At 42.4% G+C, this 27985-nt stretch overlaps 1 protein-coding gene across 3 annotated transcripts in view; it reads right to left on the bottom strand.

Annotated features, from left to right (window-relative positions):
* LOC133484039 (potassium voltage-gated channel subfamily D member 3-like) overlaps nucleotides 1–25747 on the bottom strand; it is a 54454-nt gene extending 28707 nt beyond the window's left edge. For 2 of the 3 annotated variants that reach the window (XM_061786099.1, XM_061786100.1), the window contains exons 1-2: nucleotides 24866–25745; nucleotides 22937–24097 (exon numbers count right to left, since the gene is read on the bottom strand). In XM_061786099.1, coding sequence (XP_061642083.1) covers nucleotides 22937–24039 — 1103 coding nt within the window. In that variant the 5' untranslated portion in view covers nucleotides 24040–24097; nucleotides 24866–25745. Of the gene's footprint in view, nucleotides 1–22936; nucleotides 24098–24865 lie in introns of all 3 variants that reach the window. The other variant, XM_061786098.1, reaches the window with a different exon arrangement.
* Between the last annotated feature and the right edge of the window lie 2238 nt (nucleotides 25748–27985).

Here is a 27985-nt window from a genome sequence, read left to right as displayed (position 1 = left end):
CTTTTTTTTACAATTACATTCAACAGCGTTGTGCTGTATAAAAACACACTGTAATAACATTTGCTCTCCATATAACCTGAAACACGGAAAATGCGAGCACAAAACACGAGTGTACCTAATGTATTGTCCTGTTGTCCAAATTAGCTTAATGGCGTGTTACTGCCACGAACTGATTTTGTCCTTCCACTGCAAGAAACCCAATGTGAATTGATGGTGGCCGGATCTTGTGAAGTGTGCTGTCGCCATCTAGCTGTCGGGGTCTGAAGCGCACACGGATTTCAAATTTGTCTTTGAACTCAAGACAAAAACAAAAAAGGTTGCTCCCATCTCAAGACAAAAAATTGGTCATGTGACGGCTCGTATCTCAAAAACCCGTAAGTGAAGGCATTCGTATCTCAAGATACCACTGTACTTCCTTGACACCAATTCTGCCATTAGCCTAGGCTTTGGTGACATCTTGTGGAAATTTATGGCGTAATCCAATACCTGAGGATAAATTTAAATTTTTTTTAAACTAAAACATGACTCAGTGAATTTGTGAATTAGTCACCCATGAATATGAAGGGGATTACTGTACTAATCTCTATTTGTACCATTTTAAATGTAAAACACTGTATCTGATCAGTCTTGTGTGCTGGCTCATCCTTTTAATCCTGCGCTCTAAAACAAAGCAAATGTAAAACCATTTCCCATCAAGTCGCACTCTGCTAAACCGCAACAGCAGCGGGAGGATAATCGCCAAGTGCACAATGGTTCACATCTAATGCTTCGCCACGCTTTCCTTCTCTCTGCCTTTCAATCCAAAAGCATCTCCCAAAGTGCACCAAGTTAGTATAAATACTTTTTTTTTTTTTTTTTACGCACGTAGCACCTGTCAGGTAATAATAATACCTCGTTTTAGCGTCTGCACAACAACTGACAAATCCACCTGTCACTGATGGAAAACAAAACAGGGACAAAAAAAGCATTCAATATAAGTCATGAGACCTGGTTCTTCACTTTAATAACTCGGTCAACCTTTGCCAATCGGCTACAGAGCGGCTGCCCTGCAATTTACACGTCACTTTTGTGTCGCTGTCTTTGACCTTCGTCGCTGTTCGACTAAAAAGAGACATTTGTTTACCGCAATCATGAAATTACTTTCAGCTACTTTAGCTTGTCTCATTCTCCACAAGTTGGTTGTTCTAAACCCCCCCACCCACACACAAAAAACATCTCTAGTGGCAACAAAGGACACAACTTGAAGAACTTATTCTTTGCAGAACAAAAGCAAAAAAAAAAAAAAAAAGGACACAATGTACAGAGGAGGGAGAAGTCACAGTGGATTCTTTTTGCCTCCACTTTATCTTCACTTGCTTACCTCTGCTTCAACCTTTCTTTTAACAGTTCCAAGGAGAACTTTATGGGTGTTTTTTATTTTTTTACTATCGACACATTGTCCTGGTTTGAGGTAAATCTTACTTTGAGGAAGTCAAATTTGTGACTTTCAAAGCCCACTTTGATCAAATTTAAGGGTTCATTATTATTATTTTGGGATTTTTTTTGATGATCTTATTATTATTATTTTTTTTTTTGCTACTCCCTGAACGCCTTAATACAATTATATTTATGAAGTGCAAATAGAGTATCTGCTGCAATTGACTTTACTACTGTATTAGTGTTGGTTAGTTATATAGGCTAGGGTATTTTCCATCTTACATGCAAAATTGTGACAGCAAGGGGTACGGAATGGAACACTGTTATAAGTCTACAATGCCCTTGTACTTTAACGTTACTTCTCTGACTTAATGTAATTGTCCTGCAAATAGGCCCCTCCCACTTATTTGAAGGGTAAAAACATTAATGAAAAAGAAATGGAGCCAGTAAAGTAATGTAATGCCCTTGCATGTGGGCAAGGAGATTACCTATTGTAGTTTGCAGGGATGTCTGCTTGTTACAAAAGAAAATGTTTCTATTTATGATAGAATAGTATATCTTTCCAATAAATTACCCTTGATTAATTCCCGTATTTCCCTTTGAAAGTTTCCTTTTTAAAAAATATTTCCGAAGTTCCCCATTTTAACTTCCCAAGGACATTTACCAAACCCTTTGCCACCCTACATGAGCAAGAATTGTACTTGCCGCACCTTTTTGCATACAAATTAAATATAAATTGTAGCTATTATGTTAAGCTTTCACGGTGGTCAAAAAAAACTAAACAAAAAAAACAACAACATGTTTTGCATTTTCACACACGATCTTACGAGCAGGGTCAAAGATGACAACCGATATCATGTTATCACTTCAGGGCATCTGGAGTCATTCTTTCTTTTTTTGGGAGGGTTGGGAAACGGGGGAAAATTCTGCGTCTTTACAGGCTTCAAGATGATTTTTTTTTTTTCCCCCCTGGAAACATAACTGTCTTCGAGGCCTTAGGACAAGGCAGCAGTTCTACTCTCCACTACTACGCTACACGGTTCTCGGCGGAAATGGTGGCATTGTGTGCTGCAAGCATGTGATGAGGCCAAGCAATCAATCTCAGCGGTCAAGGGCGATTGCGCATTGAAACTTGGCCACAGTCAACTCTTGATTTTCATGGACGTCTCTAGGGGAGTGCTGAACACTGGATTTTGTTTCTTTTATATTTAGTCATCTGGCTCCGGCTCAGCCTCAGCGTGGAGCCACGATAGCATATGAACAAGTAAGACAACGTGAACAGATGGCGTTTTTTGGCGGCAGCTTCTTTAGGCAATGCCACCGAGGCTCCGGGTTTTATGTTTCATGATCACTGTTTCGGGTGGGTTTGCGCTGTTCGTGCTGTGTGGCTGTTAAAATGTTGGACAACTGTAGTGTCACAGACGGCATAATTATTTCTAGTTAAAGGTTAGGCAACTGAGAGTTCAGACATTTTCACAGCCGTTCCATGCGAATCAACTGGATTTTAAAGGAATCGGTTGGATCCTCAGTTTACGGCAATACTGACAGCCTGAGGTTATTGATCGACGATAGATAGTAGTGTTCCGTAGAAATTCAGACTGAGAACAATATAGTACTGAATTGTTGAGATATAGCGTAAAACTTTTTCATCATCTCATCCCAGCCCTGTGACGAAAGCTGCCTCAGCGCTCCCCCAATATAAACACCAAGCGTCCTTATTGCATGCAATGGCCATTTCCTTATTGATAATTACTTGGCCCAGTTCTACCACGACAGCATGCAGTTAGCCATCAAACTGTAAGTCAAAAAAATGCATCCTCTCCCTTAAGTGTAATGTGTTCTGTATAGTACTATTTATATACTGCATTGAGTAGTGACCCTGCAGTTGTGCTCCGTAAATTGGTGGGAGAGTTTTAGAATTTCCGACTGTGTGCAAGGACACGAAGGTTTCCGAACGTGATGAGATGAGTGATTTTCTGAATGTGACTGGAAGAACGAGTCGGCGCAGCAAGTTGACAACTGAAAAAAACAAAACAAAAATGGAAACGATGTCATCGGTTAATCAAAGTCATCTTGACTATCATCACATTAGCATCAACTCCCAAAAAATCTGAAGTCGTTCAACAAGAAGGGATGCTCACGTTACCGCTGTACTTACTCTTTTCCATTTGATTGTTTTTGGGTTATGGCCTACAGGTTTGGTTTCATACAAACAGCTGTAGGTTTGACTTAACTACTGCGTTAGTGTAGGTAAGTGATAGACTATGGCGCGTTCCAACTTCCAAGTCCATACAAATTCAGGTTACATCGCTGCTTTAGGAAGGGAGCTCCATCGTAAGCCAAGCAACCCATGTTCTGCACATTTCCAGTTCATTCCCAGAAGTTGCGATTAAATCCCATTGACATCGTGTCCAAATTTTAAAATGTCCAAATCCATCAAACCTCTCAGGAAAAGTTGAGCTCTTGTTTCCATTCCAAAGGGAGATTCTCCCATCCCTTAAAAGACAAAATGAATTTATCAAGGGCTTTAGTCTAATGTCCTTCCATAATTGTTGTAATGTTTCCCCCTAACTATAGTTCTTTTCTGTGACATGTGATAATCAACATTGCTCCAGACACGCTTAACCTGCAGCGTGCATCTTCATAATGACAAAGGTCTACGAGAGCATCTTTATTTTCCTCCCCAGTGCTGAGTTGAGATAAAGCGAGGCACGAGTCCATTGATTTTCCGCAAAGACATAAACATTCCCTCGGGTCTATTTCCAACTCGTACAATTAGTTTGCTTTCTTCCTACCACAAACGTTGCATATCGTTCACCTTAAATACCCTCCCGAGACGGTGGGCCATTTTTATCGTTAATATTGTACTTCAATTTCATGAGATGTAAATGCAAATTAATTAGCGGTGTAAAGGTTGTTTTGATGTCCTTACCTCATTATAGCTGAGATCAAACCATGCCTGCCCCATTTCGGTCGGGTTTTGGGTAGCCTAATACTGGACAATGTCAAAGAAAGGCATTGATTTGAAGGGCTAGCTCACCCAATATAGCCAGATTGGCTGAGTTCAAAGGTCAAATCAATACCGGTTCCTTTTCAGCAAAAATTCAGGGATTACCGGTCAATGTCAAAGCAAGAACGCTATTGATTTCAATGAATATCTGAGCCATGATAGCCGAGCTCGAATGCCAGATCGTTCTGCACATATCAGCAAATTGCAGGTCGAATTTACAATCAATCTCCGTCAAACTTTTAGGAATTACCTTGCATAATATAGAACACGCAGTGATTTTTGAATGGCATAGCTGAGATATTTGGGAGCATTTTTGAGAACACTATCAAATTATTTTCATGCAATATTTGTCGCAATTTCAGGGATTTTTTTTATCGTTTGAACTTTAGAATAACATGACTCAAGTAAAAGTAAAAAGTAGTCCTGCAAATATTGACTTGAGTCAGAGGAAGAAAGTAAAAACTACTCAAGGGTAACCTGCCCCCATTTCAATTTTTAAGTGCCCAAAAACCAACAACACATGCATTGGGTCCTAAAGAAACATTATTTGCTTTATTCACTGTATTAACTGATTGAAGAAGCTGCTTGCTGAACAGATTTATTGCTATTGTGTGTGTGTGTGTGTGTGTGTGTGTGTGTGTGTGTGTGCGTGTGCGTGTGTGCATGCCAGAGAGAGAGAGAGAGAGATTAAGATTACATCATGGCACGTATACCCAAGAAGCATGTTTTACAGTGATTTATGACCATAAAATAGGGCTAATGTTGCCAGATGCACTGCCAACACAACAATAGAAAAACATCTGCAACTTATCGCATGGTGTTTTCTCAAGTTAAAAGTGGGCTGAAATAACCACGTTTGGGAAGACGGAAAACTACATTGCATCATAAAGCTGTTGTTTTTCGGAGTCAGTAAACACTCCCGCGACAGTTTTTTTTTTTTTTTTTTTAAATGAGTCACTTGAATTGGCCCGCGCAGGCTTTGTGTGCAGTCATGTGACTGCCCTGTGCCATTGGTATATTGGAGTCAAACGACACCAGCGATCACGTTGGATTGGTGCGACGGCACCCGATGCGGAAGTCGATGATGAAGAAAATAGATCGCGCGCGCAATAATGGATAAATAAAAGTAGCGAGCGGCATGTCAATCATTGTAACGGAGTACAATGATCGATACTTCTGAACATAAATACTTAAATAAAAAGTAAAAAGTATGGTATATTCAAACTACTCTGACAAGTACAATTTATCCAAAATGTTAATTGAGTAAATGTAACGGAGTAAAGGTAACTTGTTACTACCCACCTCTGCCACCAGTTGTACGCAGGCACCCTCTGTGGTACCTAAATAATTACTGAATCAAATGTTCAAACTGAATAATGTTACTGTGGTCTAACCTTTTTTTTTTTTTTTTTAATCAATTGCTGTAAATTAGCAGTGGTATTTAACTTTAAAGTACAAAACATTTACATGTAATCTTTTGGAACACTTTGTTTTCAACCATTGATTTACCTTTTTTTTCTTTAACTTTTATGTGCAATACATTTTAACTGAATCATTTAAGTACAGATTTAAAAAAATAATAATAATTTAAGCGCAGTGTTAATGTTCAAACTGTACATAAGGTTACAGTGGCTTGCACTAATATCAAATATACCTTTTAGGAATAAAAACTCTTTGCCTTGTTTTTGACGAGAACTACTGCACGACTGTAGTTTAATGTTGGTACTTGGAGAGCCAAGTATTTTTTGAGGTTGTCTTTGTGTAAAAAAAGTTAAAGCGAAACCGCCGGTCTAAACCAACAAGTCTAAAAATTGAAACTGAATTGCGTGACAGAATCCAAGGGGCTGCAGACCCTTTTACACTGTGATTTACTGAATTGAGGTTTCAAGTCACCCTGCGAACAACCCCTGGAATGCCAACCATGCAGGACAGAGGTGTTACCTTTATCACACTACTCTCACGTACACCGTGTGTTACTCACACACTGTTGCGTTAAAAGCAGTTTTCGCATTCCAATAAATACCGTATATTATACGTCACACCAGACCTGCTTGCAAAAGTGGACTTTTTCCCCACGTCGGTGTTCTCTTTGAAAGGTATCGACACGGTTTGAAGTCGACCTGAGAATCTTTCGGCAACTGACGGAGGAGCTGTCCCTTCCTCTTGTGTTGAAAGCAGCCTGCCGCTGTGTTGCGGTCGTGTCTCACCTTTGCTGGACTTTGTGTAAAAGGCAATCTTAGCTTGACACTGGATCTGCTATTTTGCAGGATCTCAGAAGCTTCTCCATCACACTAACCACTTTAACACTGCATTGCTTTTATGGAGCTATTTCACAGCATCTCTGTGTGAGTCTTCTTTGTCCAACTGATTTGAATATTTTACGACTAGTATAAAAGACTCCGTGGATTAAATGGCACTCTGTGTCTAATGAAGGCCTAAATGTCTAGTTTATTGTGTTTCCGAAACAAAGCTGCTTTGTCTACCTGTTTGCACAACCGACTCGTGAAGTGATAATGCTTGGAGAGCAAAATGTGGACTGAATTTAAGAGTGGGATGACAAAAAAAGACAAAAAGATTTGGAGGAGAGCCAATGGGCTCGCTGATTTCATCTGAATGCCACGAAAACTGCGGCTGCATTCGAGTGGTCCTCTAAATGAGGCCGAGCCATTAGCGGCGACCACTCCATCTTTAACAAAACAACTGCCTTCTGTGTTTGCGTGGCTCAGTGCTGACACTCGGCACTCGTGAATGAGGGACACGGAGGAGGAGCGGCGTGGAAAAGATGGGCTGTAAACAACACTCGAGTGCCTGTTTTGTATACATAAGGGCCATAAACTATTGTCTATTGGTGAGTATTAAAACAAGCACAATGAATGGGAAGCGCTATTATCATTCAATCAACAATAGCAATCTAGCAATGACAAACATGCACTAGTGAAGTATAAAATACAGTATATTCAGTACAGTGGAACCTCAAAACATAGGTACAAACCTCATTTACTCTCATCCTGAAGACGGGGACACCTCAGGGGTATGTCCTCAGTCCCCTCCTCTACTAACTCTTCACATATGACTGTACCCCAACAACATCATCGTCAAATTTGCTGACGACAAGACCCTTGTGGGACTGACTGGGGACAACGATGATCAGCCTACAGGGAGGAGGTCGAGCATCTCAGACGATGGTGTGAAATCAACAACCTGGACTTTAATACAGCCAAGGCAATTTCTGGGAATCCAAGAGCACAGTGCCCTCTATATTGATGGAGAGGAAGTAGAGAAAGGGGAAAGCTTCAAGTTTCTAGGAGTTATGTTTTGGAATAAGTGTTGCAAAACAAAACCCCAAAAAAAGTTCACATACAGTACATACATACAAAATGAGGGAATCATTTCATATTTGCTCAACGACTGTGTCGTGAGATAAACTCAGGTCTTACGCCATATGCTAACGACTCAGTCTTCGAACTCCAAGATTTTGTGTTTAACATCAGAGGCGTATTTTTCATCAGATTTCAGTATGCAACTGTGTAGTTGTTGCATAAGTAGCTTTCACAGTGAACTGGTGGTAAGCACGCATGCCTCACAGTCAAGATGTCCTGGGTTCCATTCTCAGCTCAGGCCATCATGTGTGGCGTTTTTCCCTGGGACTCTTGGCTTCCTACCACATTCCACGGAGAAGACTCTGAATTGTACGCAGGTGGGAACGTGAGTATGAATGGTTGTTTGTATTTATGTGCTCTGCGATTGAGTGGCAACCAGTCCAAGTCCGAGGCGGACCTCACTTCTCTCGTCAAATGTCAGCTGGGATAGGCTCTAGCTCACCCGTCACCCTGATGAGGACAAGCGCTGAATGTAAGAATGGATGGATACATTTTATGTACGTTGACAACACTGGAACAATACAGACAGCAAAACAACACGACAGCCACAGATATGTTGCCTCAATATTTCCCTCAGTTTTGAATTTTCAATCTTTTAATTTGCTGCTACTGTGCACTATATGGAGGATTCTAAGGTGTATGACTTTTTCTTTTTAGCTTGATACAGTTAAAAAAAATCAATACTCAACAGGTTTAGACAAGCTTGTCTGATTTCCCAGGACGAAAGATAAAGGAAAGCATGTGCTCACGTGTTCGGGAGACCAAGGCGTTTTGTTGTTACTTTTCCCTCTAAACAGACAATGACAGGAAAGGTTGGCTGAAATCTGGTTGGCTCGTCTCCAAGGTGATTTCTGAAGAGCTAGCTCCCGCAGTGATGTGTTCAACAAAACCCTAAACACACAGCTTGGTTCACAGGGTGCTTAATGAGTTATGGGGCCATTAAACTGCTAATGTTGAAGAATTACATTGATTGCCTCAACTAAGGTCACGCACTTCTTTTGATGAAGTAGATGTGTCTCATGTGTTTGTGTTACGTGACATCTCGTTTATTTGTACAACATGCACATTGTAAAAGTTCTTCTAGTAGCTGTTGCGTATTATTGCCGACTGTTTAAAACACTCGCTCGCATCCTCATATGCACCCCGCCCCCTTAAAAAAGCGACGCTAAAAAGAAATCGCAATTGTTCGTCAAGAGGCAAGGCGTCGTATGGAAAAACTTGATTTCTCGAATAGCGAGGACAACATTTGTGACTTCTGGATTTGACGTTTTGAGAGGTTACGGTGAAACCACTGTTGTTGAATGCCACCTAGCTTGTAAAATTGGGAATTGGATCAAAAATGATTGAGACAGATACAGATAATTAAAATGTGACATGTCACCAAAACCTCAGTTGACTCAGTTGTCACATTAGGGACATAACTCACCTTTGCATTGTATTTAATACCAACAGTCACCATGACCTGTTGTCAGAAAGTGTCTACTTTTTTTTTTTGGTACTCAAACGACTCACAAAAAGTTGGATGAAATTGAAGGGTGAACCCAAAAGGCACTAAAACCTTTGACCTTCTCTCAACCTTTGAATGCACATGTCCCACTGTTGAATGTTTTAGTCCTCGCAGGACTTGCTGTTCTCTGAAAAGGAACTCGATGACAAAATTCAAAACAGGTGTTCAATCCACGAATCGGCCAATATATTTCCTGGATCAAATTTGAATTGGTATTTCAAGCGTCCTCTTCATCATGCAGTTTACATTTTGACATTGAGACCAAGACGACGCCAAGCCCAGAGTACCTCGCCATTGCGAGGCTTCAAACCGGTTGTTCTCAGAGGAAAAGTGGCCATCGGGCTTAGGAGTGTCACAGACTTTCATCAGTAAACTGTAATAGAGATACAGTCACTGGAGATACTGGAAAGGTCACAGAAAGGCATATCAGTAGCCATCATTGGAAATGCATTGGCCGATGTGGATTCAAAAGTTTAGAGAATTAATTTCACGCAAAAGGTTATTGTGCATTTTAGGTTCATCCAGAAATCTCACACAAAAGCCAACTATTTTTGTGAGTGATGTATTTGTACTTTTGTATGGCAATACAATGGTACGTTATTGCTTGTACAGTTTGAGAAAAGCTTTATGATGGTGACAGTTTGACCTACTGTATTCGTATTATTTCCTATGGGGGACAGTGGTTCTAAAATCCAAAGAAATCACATATTCGACCTTTTTCCACCGTAGTAACTCAGTGCTGAAACCGACACTGGGCCTTATTAACTAGGACACACACACACACTCAGCGAGCACAGGGTATTTCCATTGAAAAGTGGCCACGGGAGAATTTTAGCAGAGAGGACAGATGGACGTATTAAGGATAATAAATTTCTGACTAAGGACTACAAAACCAATCAAGCCTTTTTAATTAAAGGGCCTGGTAATGGAGCGCATGATCACAAAGAGCCATTTCCCTGACAAACTTGAAGATTTATAGCTGTAGAAAGAGTTGTCATATTTCTAGCCCGCTGGCATTGCAAATAATATTTCTGCATTTGCTATAACGTTTGTCCTCATCAGGGTCGCCGGTGAGCTGGAGCTTATCCCAAATGACGCCGAACCAATCGCAGTACAATTAATATAGCGAAATGAAGTTGACTTGCAACTACTTCCTTTAACCTTGACACTACACACTCTTCTAATGAAAAAAAGTTATTAGACAATCAAATTCCAGATAAAACGTCCTTAGCATGGCGGAGTCGAGCACCGCCCCCCCCGAGATACTCAGCGAGAGGTGAACTGTTTTTTTTTAGTCTCACACAACTATCGGTCAAACAGTCATTTGGATTGCAGATTGAATGGAAGTAAAGCGTGCATTGATGAAAAAAAATGATAAGCCGAAGCGCACTCACTGACCATTTGGTGTTATGAAGCGATATTGAATTTAGTCAAAATAAGAGGCAGGGGGACCTTGGTGCATAATTAACTGCCAAATGGGAATTTGGGAATTTTCAGAAACCACACTGGTCTCCAAACGAAGCACATCAAAAATACAGCATAACATCCAAAGACCAGCAATAGGTTTAATGGTCCTAAAAGCAAAAGCGTAAAAAAAAGTATGTAAATATAGAGCAATAAGGTGTGAATTATGATTTTTAGGGCACAGGAGCTTACCCAATTAGCGAGCAATTAACTTGGGTTCTGAACACCAAAATGGGTAAATATGTATTGACCATGAAAGAAGCACACAATTTATTGGCTTTATGATTGATGCTGGCTGTAATAATGTCATTAACGTCAGTTGTCGTTATTTGATATGTGGAGCGTGCCAAATCGTTACGGCAATACACAATGTACTTTCGTTTAGCGGGGAACTAACTGTCTGATGTCCTTTTTCCACTGATTAGCATGAGCTCGGCTTTACTGGCAACATGGGGTGGTCATTTTGTGGAAAACTGGGAAAACCATTGCGTCGTGAACGCATCACTTATGAGACACTTTATTCGAGAGGAGACTGAGGGGAGTACGAAAACGGATCGCTGCAGAAAAGCGCCCTATTATCCTCAGCGATTATTATAAGAGTGACTTTTTTTTTTTTCCTCCTCCTCGATTCGCTCAGAAATCGTAAATAATGCAACTGTTTCATATTTACAACGCCGAATCCTTATGCGCGTGGTCACCGAGCAACAGATCATTTGATTTCGGAAAATGGACCAGAAGTAAATAAGCATGTGACTTTATATGACTTTTTCAATAGTTTGATATTATGGGTTGAGCATCAGTTTCCGGTGCATAAACTTCCTCATAGGACAAATGTATTGTGTCTTTATGAAGCAAAAAAATGGACCATCCAGTTCCAGCACATTGCGTTTAAAGGTCCATCACATTCCAGTGACAAGCTGATGTATTATTTCAACGTCGGCACTCGATATTACCGCCATGACACATTATCACTCTGTTGCTCATTAGAGAAGCAATCTGCCGGTCCGGGCATGAGATTGTAAAAATGAACAGCTGTCGCAGGCTGTTGCTGTTTTCATGAATCTCGCTAATACAACAAGTCGAACTTACAACTTTTATGTTCTCCTTTACGCTGAATCCCTTCGCTCGTGATTGTGTTTTGCACCACTTTGGGCTTGGCAATTCCTAAATGGTGGTGCATCGAGCAGAAGAAAACGAACGGCCGAGAGCGAGGCATAAATCACACGTTTTCCAGACGTGCGCCGTTGTAGCAATGAAGAAGCAATTGGAATTCATTTGTGGTTACAAGTCTTACCTGAGGGAGATTTCATAGCCCTCCGGTGAGAATGTGTTCCTCATTTTCACACTCCAGACATTTGAAACTCTCGAAATAGATTAGATAAACCGGATAAAGTGAATTCCACAGATGTACTTTATTACGTGCCAAAAAAAGTGGCACTTTGAAGCATTTTTAAAAATGCACCAGATGACAAATGAATTGGATTGTGTCGTTGCCAATAAAATCAAGTGGCCAATCTTCCCCACAGCTGTTTGTCAAAATGTGATGATTCCCTTGTTAAAAGTAGGCCGACACCAATGAATACATTGCCACTCTTTTACAGCCTTTCCCAAACTTTTGAAAGCACGCACCGCAATCAGCTCTCCCAGCGCAGTTCTTCCCATCTAAAAAAGAATGAAAAGCATCAAATGTAAAAGAATCAAGGGTTTAAAAAAAATTGACAATTCCATTGATTCTTCCCCTTCAGTTTATCCTGTTCAGGGTTACAGGTGAGCCGGAGCCTATCAACCATTCACACTTACACTTGGAGTCTATTTATTGACTGTAAAATGTTCCACATACCTGATCAGGGAAACACCATCCCCAGTTGGTTGAAACTGACAGTAAAACACGAAATTCCGTTGTCTCGTCATATCATACCTGAATTGTATAGGTTCGATTTTGTCTTCCTGCCCCTGACTGTACAGCCGAAATAAAATGAAACAGCAGTGTGGATCCATCAGCTTGATTGTGGAACCAGTGTTTCAATGAATATCTGTTTTTAAATATTACTCGATGGACAACCTATAAATGTGGTCCCTGCGCTGAGTTAGAACAAACACTTTTCTCTCGATATGAAAATCTGGCGTCTGCAGGCGTCGGCTGCCAAGTCTTGCTGCTCGAAAAACAAAGCAATTTATGAATCAACACAAACAGTCACGCAAGCTGCTCTCTCCCTTCCAGTATCTCGAGTCGTGCACGCCACTCAAAAGCGGGGTCCAAAGTATGAGCATATTCTTCATTTGTTTTTAGAAAATGGATTCTGTTTCATCAAGTTTAGGTGTCACGTTACGGACACTTTACTCTGCATCTCACTGAAAAGGCGAGATAGTGGTACAGTGTTAGCAATTCGGAACGGGCTTGGAAAGCACAAAAAGACTTTCAGACCTTTTTGCCGTCGAATGAAGATTCTATTGGGAATTCGGTTTGATAGCTACGACGTCACTGAACATTAAGCACATACCGAGCTGTGTGTTCACCGCGCACATCAGGACTTGTGATTGGAATTACCGAACACTTGTATTATTTATGATTGCCGGCCCCTACCGTCGTATGAGCGGAACAGGGACGGGAAAATCACTCTTAAAGCACCCGACATCTCAGGATAATCTTTAAGCGACATCTGAGAAACAGGCCTCATTGAAATGGTGGAAAAATGCTCAACTACCCAATTGTCAGTATGCGTGTGTACCTTGTCTTGAATGAGAACAAATATTCTGCCTGCAAAAACACTGCTGGAGCTACAGTATATTCATTTGCGCCAATATGAGTAGTCGTCGCACTTTGCAGCGGTGTACAACAGCATTGCACCATTTCTGATACGTTAACAATGTTTCCATTGTGAAGGAAGAATTGGTATGAGATTCTCCTGTAAAAAAACAACAACAATTCATCCATTTTCTTTCTTTCTTTTTTAATTTATCATCTTGTCTCTCAGCTCACTGTAACTGTACGATGACCGGCCTGCATCCTCCACCACAGCCCGTTACGAGTTATCAGTAGGTTTTCTACAGTACAGGCTACCTCGTACCCAGTCTCGCCCTTTGCCACCTGTGTTGTGAGATAAGGGCCCAAGCCGCTAAAAATAAGCCAGAAAACAGAGCAATTGGTGTCAAACAAGGTTCTTTGTTTGTGTCCTGATAACAACACCTTCAGATAGATAGGAAACTTTGCCAGGAGGCATGAAACACTCTGACTACCTTGCAGGCCTCACATCTTCGTTTTGCCTTCGTCCTACCACTGTATGCCTCTTGGAGTAACCTGTCTTTATCAAAAGTCCTCTCATCCCCACGCTCAATTTGTCTTCCTCTGCCGATTATAATCCGAGCTCAGTTGGGTTAAACAAATGTTCCTACGTGTACGTCCTACTACTCAAACCCTCAATCTTCTGAGCCACTGTCAGATGTCAGATGCCTACTGTACGTAGCATGGCAGGACTTTGGCTTTCATACAGTCAGCTGAGGGGCAAGACTTGACAGCAGCTTTCAGCCTTCAGGGTACGAAAAGAACCCTCATCAACCCATGAAAGGAGGTCTTGACCTTCCTGTTACCAAGCCAACAGCCAAAACCTCAACCAGTGAGAGACTCCAACCCTCAATCTTTTGATCTGAAGTCAGTCGCCTTTTCTGTCAGGCCACGCAGCCATACGGAGTACATCTGCCTGACAGCAGCTCTCAATTTTCAGGGTACCCAAAGACCCATGTGATCCTTGGTAGGAGGTCTGGAGTTTCCTGCTCCCAAGCCAACAGCCAAAACCTCAACCACAAACAGACTCGATCCCTCAAACGTCTGGTCCGGAGTAAGGAACCCTATAGGCCAAGCAGTCACACAAGACTTGTACTCAACAGCAGCTTTCAACCTTCTGTTCTCGACCTTCCTGGTACGAAGCCAACTGCCAAAATTTCGACCGCAAAGAGACTCTGATACTCAAAGACATTTGTCTTTCCCACCTAGACTTTCTCTCCTCAATGGAGCCTCCTCTTCTGTCCTTGATCCTTGGGGCACATCCAAGACATTTGAGATTTTGGTCAAAATGACTTAAGACCGATATGCTTAGAATGAAGTGGCAACATCCCACACATGATATTAGGCTTGCACTTTTCGTCTTTTTTTTTTTTTTTTTTTTTTAAATCCACATTGTCCACGCCGCACAGACAAACAATTGCTTTTCGGTCTCGTCTACTTTACAGACCAGGTAAATGGACACATGATGATGAAAACACTGGCTCAAAAGGAAAAGACTCACTCGTGCCTGATGACTTGGGATTAACTAGTTTACTAAAGGATGCTTAGATAGATGCAAGGGGCCAACCAGAGCTCTAACAAACTACGCATGTGTAGCATCTGTACAAGAAAGCTTTGGTCATTTACGTGACTCAGTCTTCCAGTACCTTCAATCCTTTACAATAATTCAATCATTTGAAATGACTTTCTGGTGTGGGATGAAATAACAGTGGCACTGCATTACATTACACGGCTATTATTAGAAAGCACCCTACTGACAAATTGGCTGCAAGAGCATCTTGGCCCAATAAAGGCAGGAATATTTCCAATTTCCTTCAAGCGGCACTCGTTTTGACCTCGGGGGTTCAACAAGGCGACGAAATCACCCAATTATTCATGCCGCTGAATAGTAACACAACCTCGAAGAAAGAAAGAAACTAAGATGCTGTTGGCAGGAAAATGTAGATTATTGAAGACTCACTTCAATGGCATCCAAAGAAATCTTTTTCTTGCTGCAGCAGTTGTTTGGGAATGTTACTAAAAAGTCAATAAATCCCCTTTCCAAAAAAATGGCGCACGAACACAGTTAAGGGTTTTGCTTATTGTACAATAACGCTCTTAATATTACAAGGGCGGAAAAGGCAATCAAAAGTTTATTATGTGTTGTGTGATTCGATTTCCCTTTTTCCAGTGCAAAGTCCCTGTTGAGCGCCTCGTTGTTTACTTCCATGTTTGTTTAGCAATATCCAAAACGGCTAAGGCTCCCCCCCCCCCCCCCCCCCCTTGGGAGCCAAAGGGAAGCTACATTTAAGGACAATGAGTGTGGCTCTGCCTTACTCGTCTTCCTTCTGCCGTGTTCCTTTTGACTATGGAGGTCCAATAAACGTCTGACCTCTCCCTTTTTTCTGACGCTGGCCCCTGGGTCCGGTCCACTTAGTCTAATAGAGACGTCGAGGCGAGCGCACAGGAGGAGGCCATCTTAAAAGTCTCTCGGAAGAAAGCGAATTATATATAGCCACTGATTAAGGCAGCGATGGGAACATGACCTACATGCATGCCAACATTTTTTTTCTCTCACTTTGCCGTTACAGAACAAACCTCACGTCCAGGACCGGGACTCTACAACTGGGAGGCTCACTCTAATTATACCAACCAAGTCAGATTTCAATGCACACCTCATTAATATTTCTCTCGTTATTGGGTTCATCGTATTTTCCGAGGTGTGGAGGACTCCGTCGGACAAACGCTCTCGCTGTACTAGCTGTCATATAGGTATTGTCTGGATCATATATCAAATGAACAGATTACAGTTGAAATGGATCACTGCCTTTCACACTGAGCGAGCACTCTCAAATTAGCTGGTGGAGAATCATGAGGAGGAAGATCAGTCTTTTACAATCCGTGCCATTGACGCCACTAAGCAGGCTATCCGGCCGGCAGACGGCCGCAGGGGAGTGGACCTCGCTTTTGTTCAACGCAAAGCCTTTTATCAGCCACCTGAGCTTGATTTAACACCCTGGACAGACCACCCCCATGCCGTCTGCCCGTATCTCCCTCAGCACCGGCCCATTCCAGACATGGCGAGGATGCCCAGAAATGCAAACAAGATCAAATTCGCTACGAATGAATCAGCGGAACGTATGTGAGATGTCAGCACGTCTTGTGACACCGTCAGAAGTGATGGCAAAGAGGAAAAACATGATGCTAACCGTAGGACAGGAAATGGAAACAACCTGGACAGGAAAGGTAGCAAGAAAGCTCAGTACTAAAAAAAAAAAAAAAAAAAAAAGCGACAGTATCTACGAAAAGTCCTGTATGTAGTGTGCTGTGTTAGTCATGGCTTTATGTGGATTGTGAATTACGAATGAGATTGTGCATAATAAACTGAGGATTTCGACTTTGCTACGTATGGCCATGTTGCAGACAGGGAAGGAACAGACAAAAATACAAAACAAAACAATATGAGAATGTGTTATGAAAGGAAAGTATGCTGTGTTTCTGAACCATAATACAGCCTCAGGGAAGGAAGGGTTTAGTCTGGATTTATCAGCTTCTTCTCCATCTGCCTGTCTCGAGCTCTCCAAATTCACCCAAGTGTAACAATAACTCATTAAGTATCTCCTCAAATTGCCTATAGCTGTGGTCACATGATGTAGACCAGGGGTGTCAAAGGTACGGCCCGCGGGCCAAAACCAGCGCGTTAGGGGGTTCAGTATGACCTGACGGTAGTACGCGAGTAACGTAATCTGTGAATAAATCAGCCGTTTCTGGACACATCTTGTGCCTCTAATTTGATTTGCAAAAGATACGAGGAAAAACCAAGCAATCGGAGACAGAAAGCGTGACTGACGAGGTGACAAATATACGCCGTTCACTAGCGGGGCCATATTGTCTATGCATGGCCCATAAATATAGCTGTACTTTTTGGTTCATCTTTAAGGTATGAAGTTTGCACGGGGTGGGCGATCCCTTTCTTGGCCATTTAAAATGGTTCTCACTTTAGTTTGCATGTTTCAGGCAGATCATTTAGGTTTTGAGAATTATGCACATGTAGAAAATAGAGGTAGAATCATTTCTTGATCTCGAGTAGGCAAATTGATTTACTTTTTTTTTTTGGACGAATTTTGTACCTTCTTGTACAATCACTATGATCAATTGAAATGCACACCTAAATGATAAACTGCACATTTTTTTCAGAATCAGAATCAGAATCACATTGTTCTAAATATTTTGTTAGAGGATAGTTCATTAAACGATTTTCCAAACGGACTTGTGTTTGTTTACATTACAACAAAGGATGATACTCCAACCTATTGTTATTGATATCAATGATGCTATGATTTTACTCGTCCTGTCCACTTGACATCAACCGTATGTGGCCCCTGAACTACAAGTTTGACACCCCCTGATCGTAGACAGTACAAGCGTGGCCTCCACAGTCCAACACGCTTGATTTATTGCCTCAAAACTTGGGAGTTCAAACTATGGTCGTGGACGTGATGTCGCGGATACATGTTAGCAAATCTTGTGAGACTTCAGCTCAGGGAGTGTCAAGCGCATTGCATATTTTCTTATGTTTTGGTTCCAGAGAGTAGAAGTTATCCTTTTCTGTGTCACAGGTGAGATGGAGCCTATCCCACAAGACTTTTGGCAAAAGAAGCAGGCTATAACCTGGAGACAGTACATCGCAGGTCACATACAGACAAACAGCCATTATAGACAAGTTTCAGTCTAACAAAACAAAACACACCATTAATATACTATACTTGCAGTCACAACGAGTCACTTCACATTAAATATGTATTGTATTGACAGATAGGCTTATTGAGGAACTCGTCCCCCGTGAGCATACACGCATGATTGGAGGGCTTGCTTTTAATTCCAAGCACCAGCCATGAATATTTTTTTTATTTACGCCTACTGTTGTTTTTCTTTGAACAGATTGGCTTGTTGTAAAAAAAAAAAAAAAAAAAAAAAGCACAAAGTTAGCGGAGAAAAGAAGACAAAGACGTTTTCGTTATTACGATCAAAGGCAATTGGAGTGTAGTGGGCTAGCAGCAACGGAATACTGAGAGGATATTGTTATTGTCAGATTATGTGGGGGCCGTGCTGGAACTAAGTTTAGCATTAGAAGATGAAACTACATTTGTCTCAAATAGAATCTCACCTTCAGACTTTAAATATGAAAAAAAAAAGATTGTGAAAGTTTGTTGGTAAGATTTTTGTCGAATTGTGCCTGAGCCTTGAACATGCATTCAGTAATTGTTTTTTTCCCTGAGGGTGTCCTTGGCTGGCAATTTTTTTTTTGTCACAGCACTTCGATAGACTCTTTTGTGGCTTGGACAAAATGTCATCTCACTCAAAAACCCAATTTTGCGTAATGCTTTCACCTTGGCATTTCTATCTGGGTTTTTTTTTTTTTTTTTTTGTATGTATGTATGTATGATATACAAAAGACTGGAAAGGAATTTTACGATGCAGACACACATGGACAAATACCGTGGAGCAAGGAATGTTAGGCAGTTTTCAACAAAAGGGAGTCTCCAGTTCAGCTTTGGGCTCCAATTTCAGATTTTTTTTTTCACCTTTGCTTATAGAAAAGGCAAATGTCAGTTTTACTCTTTAGTTTTTATTTTCCTTCTGGGATTTGCTTTTTTTCTTCTAATACCCATTTTGTTTTCCATTAACTTTTTTTCTAACCCCAAATTTCACAGCAACAATTACAGATAATGTGAACAAAAAAAAAAGAGTTTCCTCTCATGCGTGGGTTTTCTCCGGGCCCTCCGGTTTCCTCCCACATCCCAAAAAACATGCATGGTAGGTTAATTGAAGACTCTAAATTGCCGTAGGTGTGAATGTGAGTGCGAATGGTTGTTTGTATGTATGTGCCCTGCGATTGGCTGGCAACCAGTTCAGGGTGTACCCCGCCTCCTGCCCGATGATAGCTCGGATAGGCTCCGGGACTCCCGCGACCCTAGTGAGGAGAACCGGTAAAGAAAATGGCTGGATGGATGCTTTTGTAAAGTAGCTCCACTCGGTTCGCAGCACTGTTGTGAGTGCAAGCAACGCACGTCAGCACTTTGAACTACGGAGGCCGCTAAAAAAAGATCTATTTGAGAAAAATCAACCCGACAAACCAAATAACATTATTCAATAAAATCGATTAATTGCCCAGCCCCAGTTTAGCTCGCGTCAGTTCTGCTGATCATTAACGACTTTTTGTTTGATACAGAAAAGCCAAACATGAGCAACGCGGCGAGTTCCAGATCTGTAAAAAGTTACAAGGTCACATCATGCTTTTCATTACCGAGCCAATGAGGCGCGACGTGACAGATCGTCCCGTCTGGACTGGTGGGCTCGATTACAGCCCAATAACCACTTGGACCTCCACCTCGTTCTTAGCAGTAAAGTGAAAGATGCAAAATAATGCAGTAAAACTTGGTGTTATTACTTGCGCACTGCGTAAGCATGGCTCGTGATCGACTACGGCGCATTCCCACTTATGTACAAATTTGTGTTATGGCACTGCCATAGGAACAGAGCGAGGCCCCCTCGTATTTCTATTTCAATGATATTTCCACAAACTGTACGGACATTGGAGGTTCCACTGTATAGTTGTACCTTGAGATATGAGTTTAATTCGTTCCACGACCACACTTCACTCAAATCACTCTAAAATCATCTTTCCTCATTGAAATGAATGGAAATGCCATTAATCCGTACCAGCCGTCTACCCAAAAACCAAATCTTTGTTTTGTGTTTTTAATAAGGAAAAACAGAACTCTAAAATATTGTACTTTACAAAAGAATACTAATAATAACTAAATAAATAATAATAATAATATAATTAAATACAATATCAAGAATTAAACAGTTCCAGCATCATGATTTCATGGTGCAATTAATTTCATTGTGCTGTTGCTTCTGGTGTGTTCACCTTGCCCACCAAGAGCCAGTATCTTGCAGTCTTGCAGACACAAACAAACAAAGAAAAGAGTTCTACTACTGCTCCTGTTAGTGACTCAGTAAGATGCTGCCATATTTTTTTGTAGAGGATAAAGAATATAAGCCTGTGAGTATTGTTAAATTATTATTGTTATATTATTAGATTGTCTACATATTTTGCTTCAGCAATTCTGTTCAAATATCCATTGCTTAAAATGTTCTAAAATTGCAACTGTTGATGCGAACTGTTAGCATGTCGATCGCATTTTCCATTTATGTTAGCACAGCAACCTAGCGGTGGTCGTTCTTGAGGCAACATAATTCGGTTGTTTTGTGTAATTCCCTTTGTTTTATGTTGAGTTTGACAGTAAACCTTAAGTAGGAGTGGCATTAAACAGCTTGAAGCCTCTTTTTTGATACATTTTTCACTACTTGAGTTGAATTGAATTCACCGCCACCATATAGCAATCAGGCGGCACGGTGGCCGACTGGTTAGAGCGTCAGCCTCACAGTTCTGAGGACCCGGGTTCCATCCCCGGCCCCGCCTGTGTGGAGTTTGCATGTTCTCCCCGCGCCTGCGTGGGTTTTCTCCGGGCACTCCGGTTTCCTCCCACATCCCAAAAACATGCATTCATTGGAGACTCTAAATTGCCCGTAGGCATGACTGTGAGTGCGAATGGTTGTTTGTTTGTATGTGCCCTGCGATTGGCTGGCAACCAGTTGAGGGTGTACCCCGCCTCCTGCCCGATGACGGCTGGGATATAATCAGTGGCTGGATGGCCAGCCACTGATTATATTTGTCAAAATACATATCGAGCGTGTCTTGAACTGCAATAGTAATACCTCTGTGATATACAATTGATGTTTAAGTAAGAAACCCACTGGAAACATGAGTTCAATATCCAAAATCCAGATTGGAAGGAAGCGCTTCATTATGTACACTTTCACAAGCTAATGAGGTCAAGTTCAAAGTTTGACTTGAAAATAATAATAGTGTATTAAGTTTCATTGAAAAAAAACTAAGTGTAGGGATGATCATTCTTGGACTTTCCCGCCAAACTTCAGCAGCACCTTCTCGTTCCCCCGGCAAGCTTGTGAAATATTAAGTGTGTTGAACCATAATAAATGTGACCCTCCTGGGATTTCTTGCCTTCTCGGTCAATACATAGTTCCGTAGACTTTATGACCCCTTTAAATCAATTCCTCACAAAGCAGTTGTTGTTTTCTTACATTGAACGCCATGGCCATAAATATGTTGCTTGTGCATCGGGATAAGCCAAAATAAAATTGAAAAAAAACAAAACACTCTTATTTCATTAAGCCGTTAGGAATGTGTATTAAAATGGCTGCTTTTGTGGTGGTATAAGAAAATGTGATTGAAGTATTATTTAAGATTTATCTACACAATGGCATTGAAAAACTTTCAAATGCTGATTTTGTATTGCAGATATGGGCAAACTTTTTGTTCAAGGGTTGAACGGACAGATGGGCCCAATTGTAGACGAGGTTATGCATTTAAATCCATGTTTTTGAATAATATTTACGATTTCTCATTTCTATTGATATAATAATAACAATAAAAACTAATCATATGGAAAACAATAAATACAGCTGTCACTGAGCGTGCCTTATGGCGCCCCGTGACAAAATATTCTTCGTTCGCAGCCTCAAAACATCTTCCACTACAAACCAAATGTCAGGGGTATTTTGGGTGAAATTTCAGGATGAAGATGCACTGTAACCTTACAAGTGAACTTAATTGACCTTTTCAAAACGTTTGAATGCAGAGCCGAAGGGCAAAATTCCCAACACGTACTTGATCCAAGAATCGGCCCATGCATTTCGTGGTTCAATTCAAATTGCTATTCAAACAGTCCCTTTCATTATGCGGCTCACATTTTCACATCATCGGACCAAGACGACGCTTAACAATATTAACAGTGCCTCGCCATTGTGAGGTTCTAAACAGGATGCTCTCAAATGGAAGTGTCCACTGAGCTTAGAGTCATCAGCAGGTAGCGACTAAAAAAACAGAGCGACTGGAAGAGTCACAGAAAAGCATAGAAGTGGGACTTTGGTCTTTTGCTTGTGGAAGAAGAAGAAATGAAGCAGTGAGGTGCAAGGTAGGGAGAAAGCGCAGCAAACCTCGGATACTCCAATGATAGACCGAATGAGCTTACCTGAACATGTACCGAGAACTGATTTCAAAGGTTTCGCCCAGCTTTACCCAGTGAAGTTCCACATGTTGAAGAAACAAGTTGAAGTCCACTCATCCAGAGTCAAAACACCACCTCCCGCAAGTGTGTCTCCGCGGGGGAACATTTAACGGTCACGCTGCGCTTTTAGTGCCCCTGAAATTTCACTCGAAAGGCAATCACCCCTAACTTTTTGCGAGTCGTGTATGTTGCGCCCGTCGTAAACTGAGGACCCGCTGCACGTGATATGTGACTTACCCCAGCGTGGTCATGGTGACGATGGTGTACCAGAAGGAAGCCGGGATGCTGGTGAACTTGCTGGAGCTGGAGCCCTTCTCGGCATAGAACATGACCGTGGCGAAGATGATGATGGCCATGGTCAGTGAAAAGAGCAGGAAGCCCAGCTCCGAGGCGCAGCTCTTGAGCGTGTAGCCCAGGATACGCAGGCCCTGCGAGTGGCGCGAGAACTTGAAGATGCGAAAGACGCGGAAGACCCGCAGCGTGACGAAGGCGCCGCTCACGTCCTCGTTGTCGGTCATCACCAGACCGATGTAGTACGGCAGGATGGCTACCACGTCGATGATGCTCATCACGGAACGCATGAATCGGTAGCGGCTCGGCGCGGCGAACAAGCGCAGCAGGTACTCCACCGTGAAGATCATGACGCAGGCCGTGTCCATGCAGAAGAACGCCACCGTGTAGCGCTCGCCGCACGGCATGTCTTTCTGGGTGGCGGTGGAGCCGCACGGTACCGTCTCCACCACGTTGGTGATGACAGATATGGCAATGAAGAAGCCGGTGACGTAGTAGAACACCAGCGCCATGGTGGAGGTGTGAGGGTTCTCGAAAGCCCGCCACATGGTCTCTCTGAAGTTCATGTGGGGCAGCTTGACATCCTTGTTCTCCTCTTGGTCGTCCTGAAGCCGCTCCAGGTTCTCCCGCTTCCGATCTTTGTACTCTTCGTAGCAGCAGTCACCGATGATCTCCGGGATGATGCCGAAGAAGGTCAGCTCCTCGTCGTAGGCCGAGATGCACTCGTGCCGCGGGTAGTGCAACTTCCCGGTCCGGTAGAAGTTGAGGATGCTACAGAAGGCGTCGGGGTCCCGGTCGAAGAAGTACTCCTTGGTTTCCTCGTTGTAGAAGAAGTCCTTCTCCGAGCTGCCGAGCAGGGTGTCCGGGTAGCGGTCCAGAGTGGTCCTCCAGGTTTGGAATCGACGGCCGCTGACGTTGAGGACGATGAGCTCGTCCTGCCGACGATGGTGGTCTCGCGGCGACACCGGCATGGGGCAGCTGGCGACGGGCATCCAGCCGATGGCGGCCGCCCGGGCGAAGGGGAGCCACGCGGCGACTCCCGTAGCCATGGCCACTCTTGGAAAAAAGTGCTCCTCACCTTCAGGCTTCCTCAAAATCAGCTGACATCTACAGGTCGGGGGCAGAGGGGGGAGGTAAAACTCAACATTAGAAGCGGCACACGAGAGTGATTCTACTTGATTGTTATCACTCCAGTGATAGTGATTAGCAATTATTATGAGATCATCAGGTGTGCCTTGGGAAAATATCCAACTTCCAAAAATGATTTAGTAATTGCAAATAATATTTGCATATATTTGTTCATTGCTCTATGTCAGTAATGTGTAGTGATCAATAATAAAGGCTCTTTCACTTGATGGCAGAGGTTAAATCCTTACGCTGCGTATCCACCTGTTGGCATTCCTTCCTTCCAACAGAATACCGTCAGTCGTGGCATGCACACAAGTGTACAAGAGAACAGGATGCAGCTTGTTTTTCAATTTTGAGTAAAGTTCCCGGCTTCCCTTTTAAATAGCGGGTGGCCAGACCTTTTTTTTTTTGCCACTGGAAAAGCACAAGGAGAACATGCAAACTCCAGATTTGAACCCAGAACCTCTTTACTGTGAGGCAGCCATGCTCACCACTACAATCTGTGCTTTTTTTTTTTTAAGAAAATGTTCATCTCCTGTCTGTTTTGAGCAGTAGCAATTAAGAGTTGGAACCTGTCGAATTATGATGTAAATGGTCATTTTTTTTTAAGCATAAATGGGGACAAAGTAAATGCGAGTGTATATTTTTTGTAATCCTCTCAGTTGCCAAAATGTAAAGTTTCCATCACCTTAACGCAGTGCATTCACAGAGGCATATTGGTTGGCATAAAGAAAGCGATCAACTCACCATCTGAAAGTGGATGGGAGTCAAATCCGAGCAGGGACGGCGGTCCATCCAGGAAGGCGGGAAGAAACGGCGGACAGCACCTCTCCTCAGCCGGCGGATCGACAGCCTCCTGCGCCGATGGAGCTGAGCGCATACAGGCTGCTGGATGGATGGAGAGAGAAAAGAGAGAAACCACCACTCCGTCCGGTGGGGAGGGCAGGATCGGTGTGCCGTCTACATCCTGACTTCTCGATTTGTTCTTCTTCTTTCTTTTTAGCGTTGATGAGTGCAAAGCGAGGAGCTCGCTGCGCTTTTCTCAAGCCTCTCTGCTCAAAGTGAACGTGTGTGTGCCACTCTCTACACCTGATGGTATCATCGACCCTCCTCCTCACGACGCAGTCCTGTGTCGCACAAATGACACTGTCGCTTTCGATACGTTCAACAAGTTAGTGCAGCAAAACGGTTTTATACCGCTTCTACTAAACTATGAGACGGTTTTAAACAAAGTCTGGTTGTGTTTTAAGATACTATTTTCAAGGAAAGTTTGGGTAAGTTTGGGTTTTTGGCGCAATTTTGATAGCGACATGCTTAGCATTAGCTGTCAATAAGAAACACATTAATTTGAGTTATTTTAATACACATTGTTTAAAAAAAAAAGTAATTTGTCTTACTTTTTAGTTTTGACCAAGTGTCTCGATCCATCAAGGAACAGTATGCTACCACAGTTTTTCTGGTGCATTCAGGAAAACTGGGAAAAGCGACTCGTCGGGAATTAACTCAAGAAAGCTGGGCCAAATTGATGTATCGCTATTGACCAAAGTTTGGCTGGCTTCGTTCTTTAATCAGGCCCACTGAACATTTGTAATATTAATTGTGATAGTTACTATTTAGCATCGCTATTTTCATGATAATTGCACAATCTTGTGTTTCTACGGTGTGGTGTTGTTTATTGAGCTGTTAATAAACACCTTAAAAGAAACTGGAGCGAGATCTAGCAGCCCCCCCCCCGTCCCCACCGTGTAATTTATGTTAATGCGAATCCATTTCCGTGGACTCTTTTGTGACTAGCTGTACTATTTAGGTACTCATAACAGAAGTGGTACAGTACAGATCGTGTGTTTTTGTTCACTAACTTTTACATTTTATATGAAAAATGACATTTATTTGATGTGTTGGATTTGTATCCAAATCCAAGCAAGGCAGCCCATCTAAGCGCATTACTTGTTTTAATTTGCTCTTGTAAGTTTGCACATCTGAGGAGCCATTATTATTTTCCGTGACTGTTTTTTTTTTTCTCCCTCTGGGTCAACAATGAACTGCTCCCCCCCCCCATGCACCCGACCAGCAGGCCCCCGTAGCGATGTTTCTGTCAAGCTTTGACCATCGAGTTAAAAGTGGGCAACGCCTGAAGTCTAGCACTTCATTCCCAGCCAGCCAGTGGCGGACTACTGCAGGGACTTGAGGGGAATGCTCTTGAGGGATAAGGCCTGCCTTTGAATGGATGGCCTTGTGTATGTGTTCCAGGAAAAAAAGCAAATAAAAGTGCGAGAGGCAGCATCATAAGACAGAAGGGCCATTGACACTCAGCGCATCGAGACGTTCCGGCACATCACGGAAGACGACCGGGAATTGAAAGTTGAACACGAGCTCATGCTCATTTCTTGCCTTTTTATTGGGAGGATTCATCCCGATTGAAGGTCTTACCCTGCACTGATTGGACATTTTACACAGCCTATTTCTTGCCTTGCTACAACCCGACACTATAAAGTCGCAAGTTAAGTCATGACTCGCAGGTTAAGGCAAAAGAAAAAAGCCGAAAAACAAGTTGCTGTACCACTGTACAGCTAATTGTGTACAAGCTATTAAAAAGTCTACTTTCCATTTGATGTCCTCTTTAATAAGCTAAAAGTGAAGAATATGAACGTTGTCCTTGCCTGGAGTTGAGATTTGTCATCAGGCTGTCCTGCACCTGGGGCTTTCACTGATAAAAGCCAAATGGGAACAACAAAAGAAAGCGCTGCCACCCCATGAGAGCACGCCATCTGACGCCGTCCTCATCTGTGCCAATTCGTCGGCGTAGTTGTCTTGTTTTCAATTAGAGCGATTCTCGTCGCAAGCTTTTCAATTGAGACCTTCAGACGATCGCTTCTTTGGAATAGGAAGGAATTTCTCTGTTCTTGATTTCGAAAAGGCCTTGCGTGCGGCTTCAGAGGAGGCGCTCGGCGAGGACGGCGTAGTCTCTTCAAAGCCTTCCCACGGAGCTGCTTCTGCAATTTGCAATCACTGCTTTTCTTCAGCGTGTGAATAGCTTCTGTCTCCACTCCCAAAGATGATGAATGCCGTGCCAGATAAAGCCCTAACACGGCTGACTGGTTAATCAGATATCCTACTGGCATCGGGGGAGTGGTAAAGTCAAAACAAAATCCAATACAATGACACTTGGACCTGACGGGTGAACAAAATAAGCTTTTCACCCGTCCGATGCCAAGCGGCTCTGTTGCTATATTTAGAACGCCCCCAAACAAGATCAATCCGATAACAATGCATCAGCAAACGGTGAAAAGATCAGCAAGAAAAGTCCACATCATCAGCACGAAAGGTTTTGAAATTGCCGCCATCTGCCTCCAGACTTGGTGCCCTGTCATTCAGGGCACATATAGCAAGTCACCACACACGAAAACCCGCACCCGCACTCGCAACCCTAACACTGGCCTTAAACCCCAATTTGAAACCTTAACAAAAAACCCTAACCCTGGCTTGAAAGCTCTTCTTTCTTATTCAATCAATATTTCGCGTATTGCCTCTCACAGGTCAGTTCCAGGAGGATAATTCAGTAGTTTATCATTTGAAAAAAAATATCAGCTCAAACTTTTTGGGAATGACCAATGAAGCATTTTCATTGTGCAAATTGATTGTAGTCTTTAAGCCAAGAAGGAGAAGTTTCAAATCGAAAAGATACTTTTAACATGCCGTTAGGACCTGCAGCATAATAGGAGGGCTTTTTTTTATTAGCTGTTTTTCTGTTATTATTGATTAGATTTTCTGGGTGTAAATTGGAATTGCAATAGATATTTCATCCGTGTCGAGCCCACCCAAAAACTGCACTGAGAACACACAACTGATGGACGAGCCGTTTGCTGC

The sequence above is a fragment of the Phyllopteryx taeniolatus genome, chromosome 9 (assembly GCF_024500385.1).
Source record: "Phyllopteryx taeniolatus isolate TA_2022b chromosome 9, UOR_Ptae_1.2, whole genome shotgun sequence".
NCBI classification, from domain to species: Eukaryota; Metazoa; Chordata; class Actinopteri; order Syngnathiformes; family Syngnathidae; genus Phyllopteryx; species Phyllopteryx taeniolatus.
This window is presented reverse-complemented; position numbering and strand designations above follow the sequence as displayed.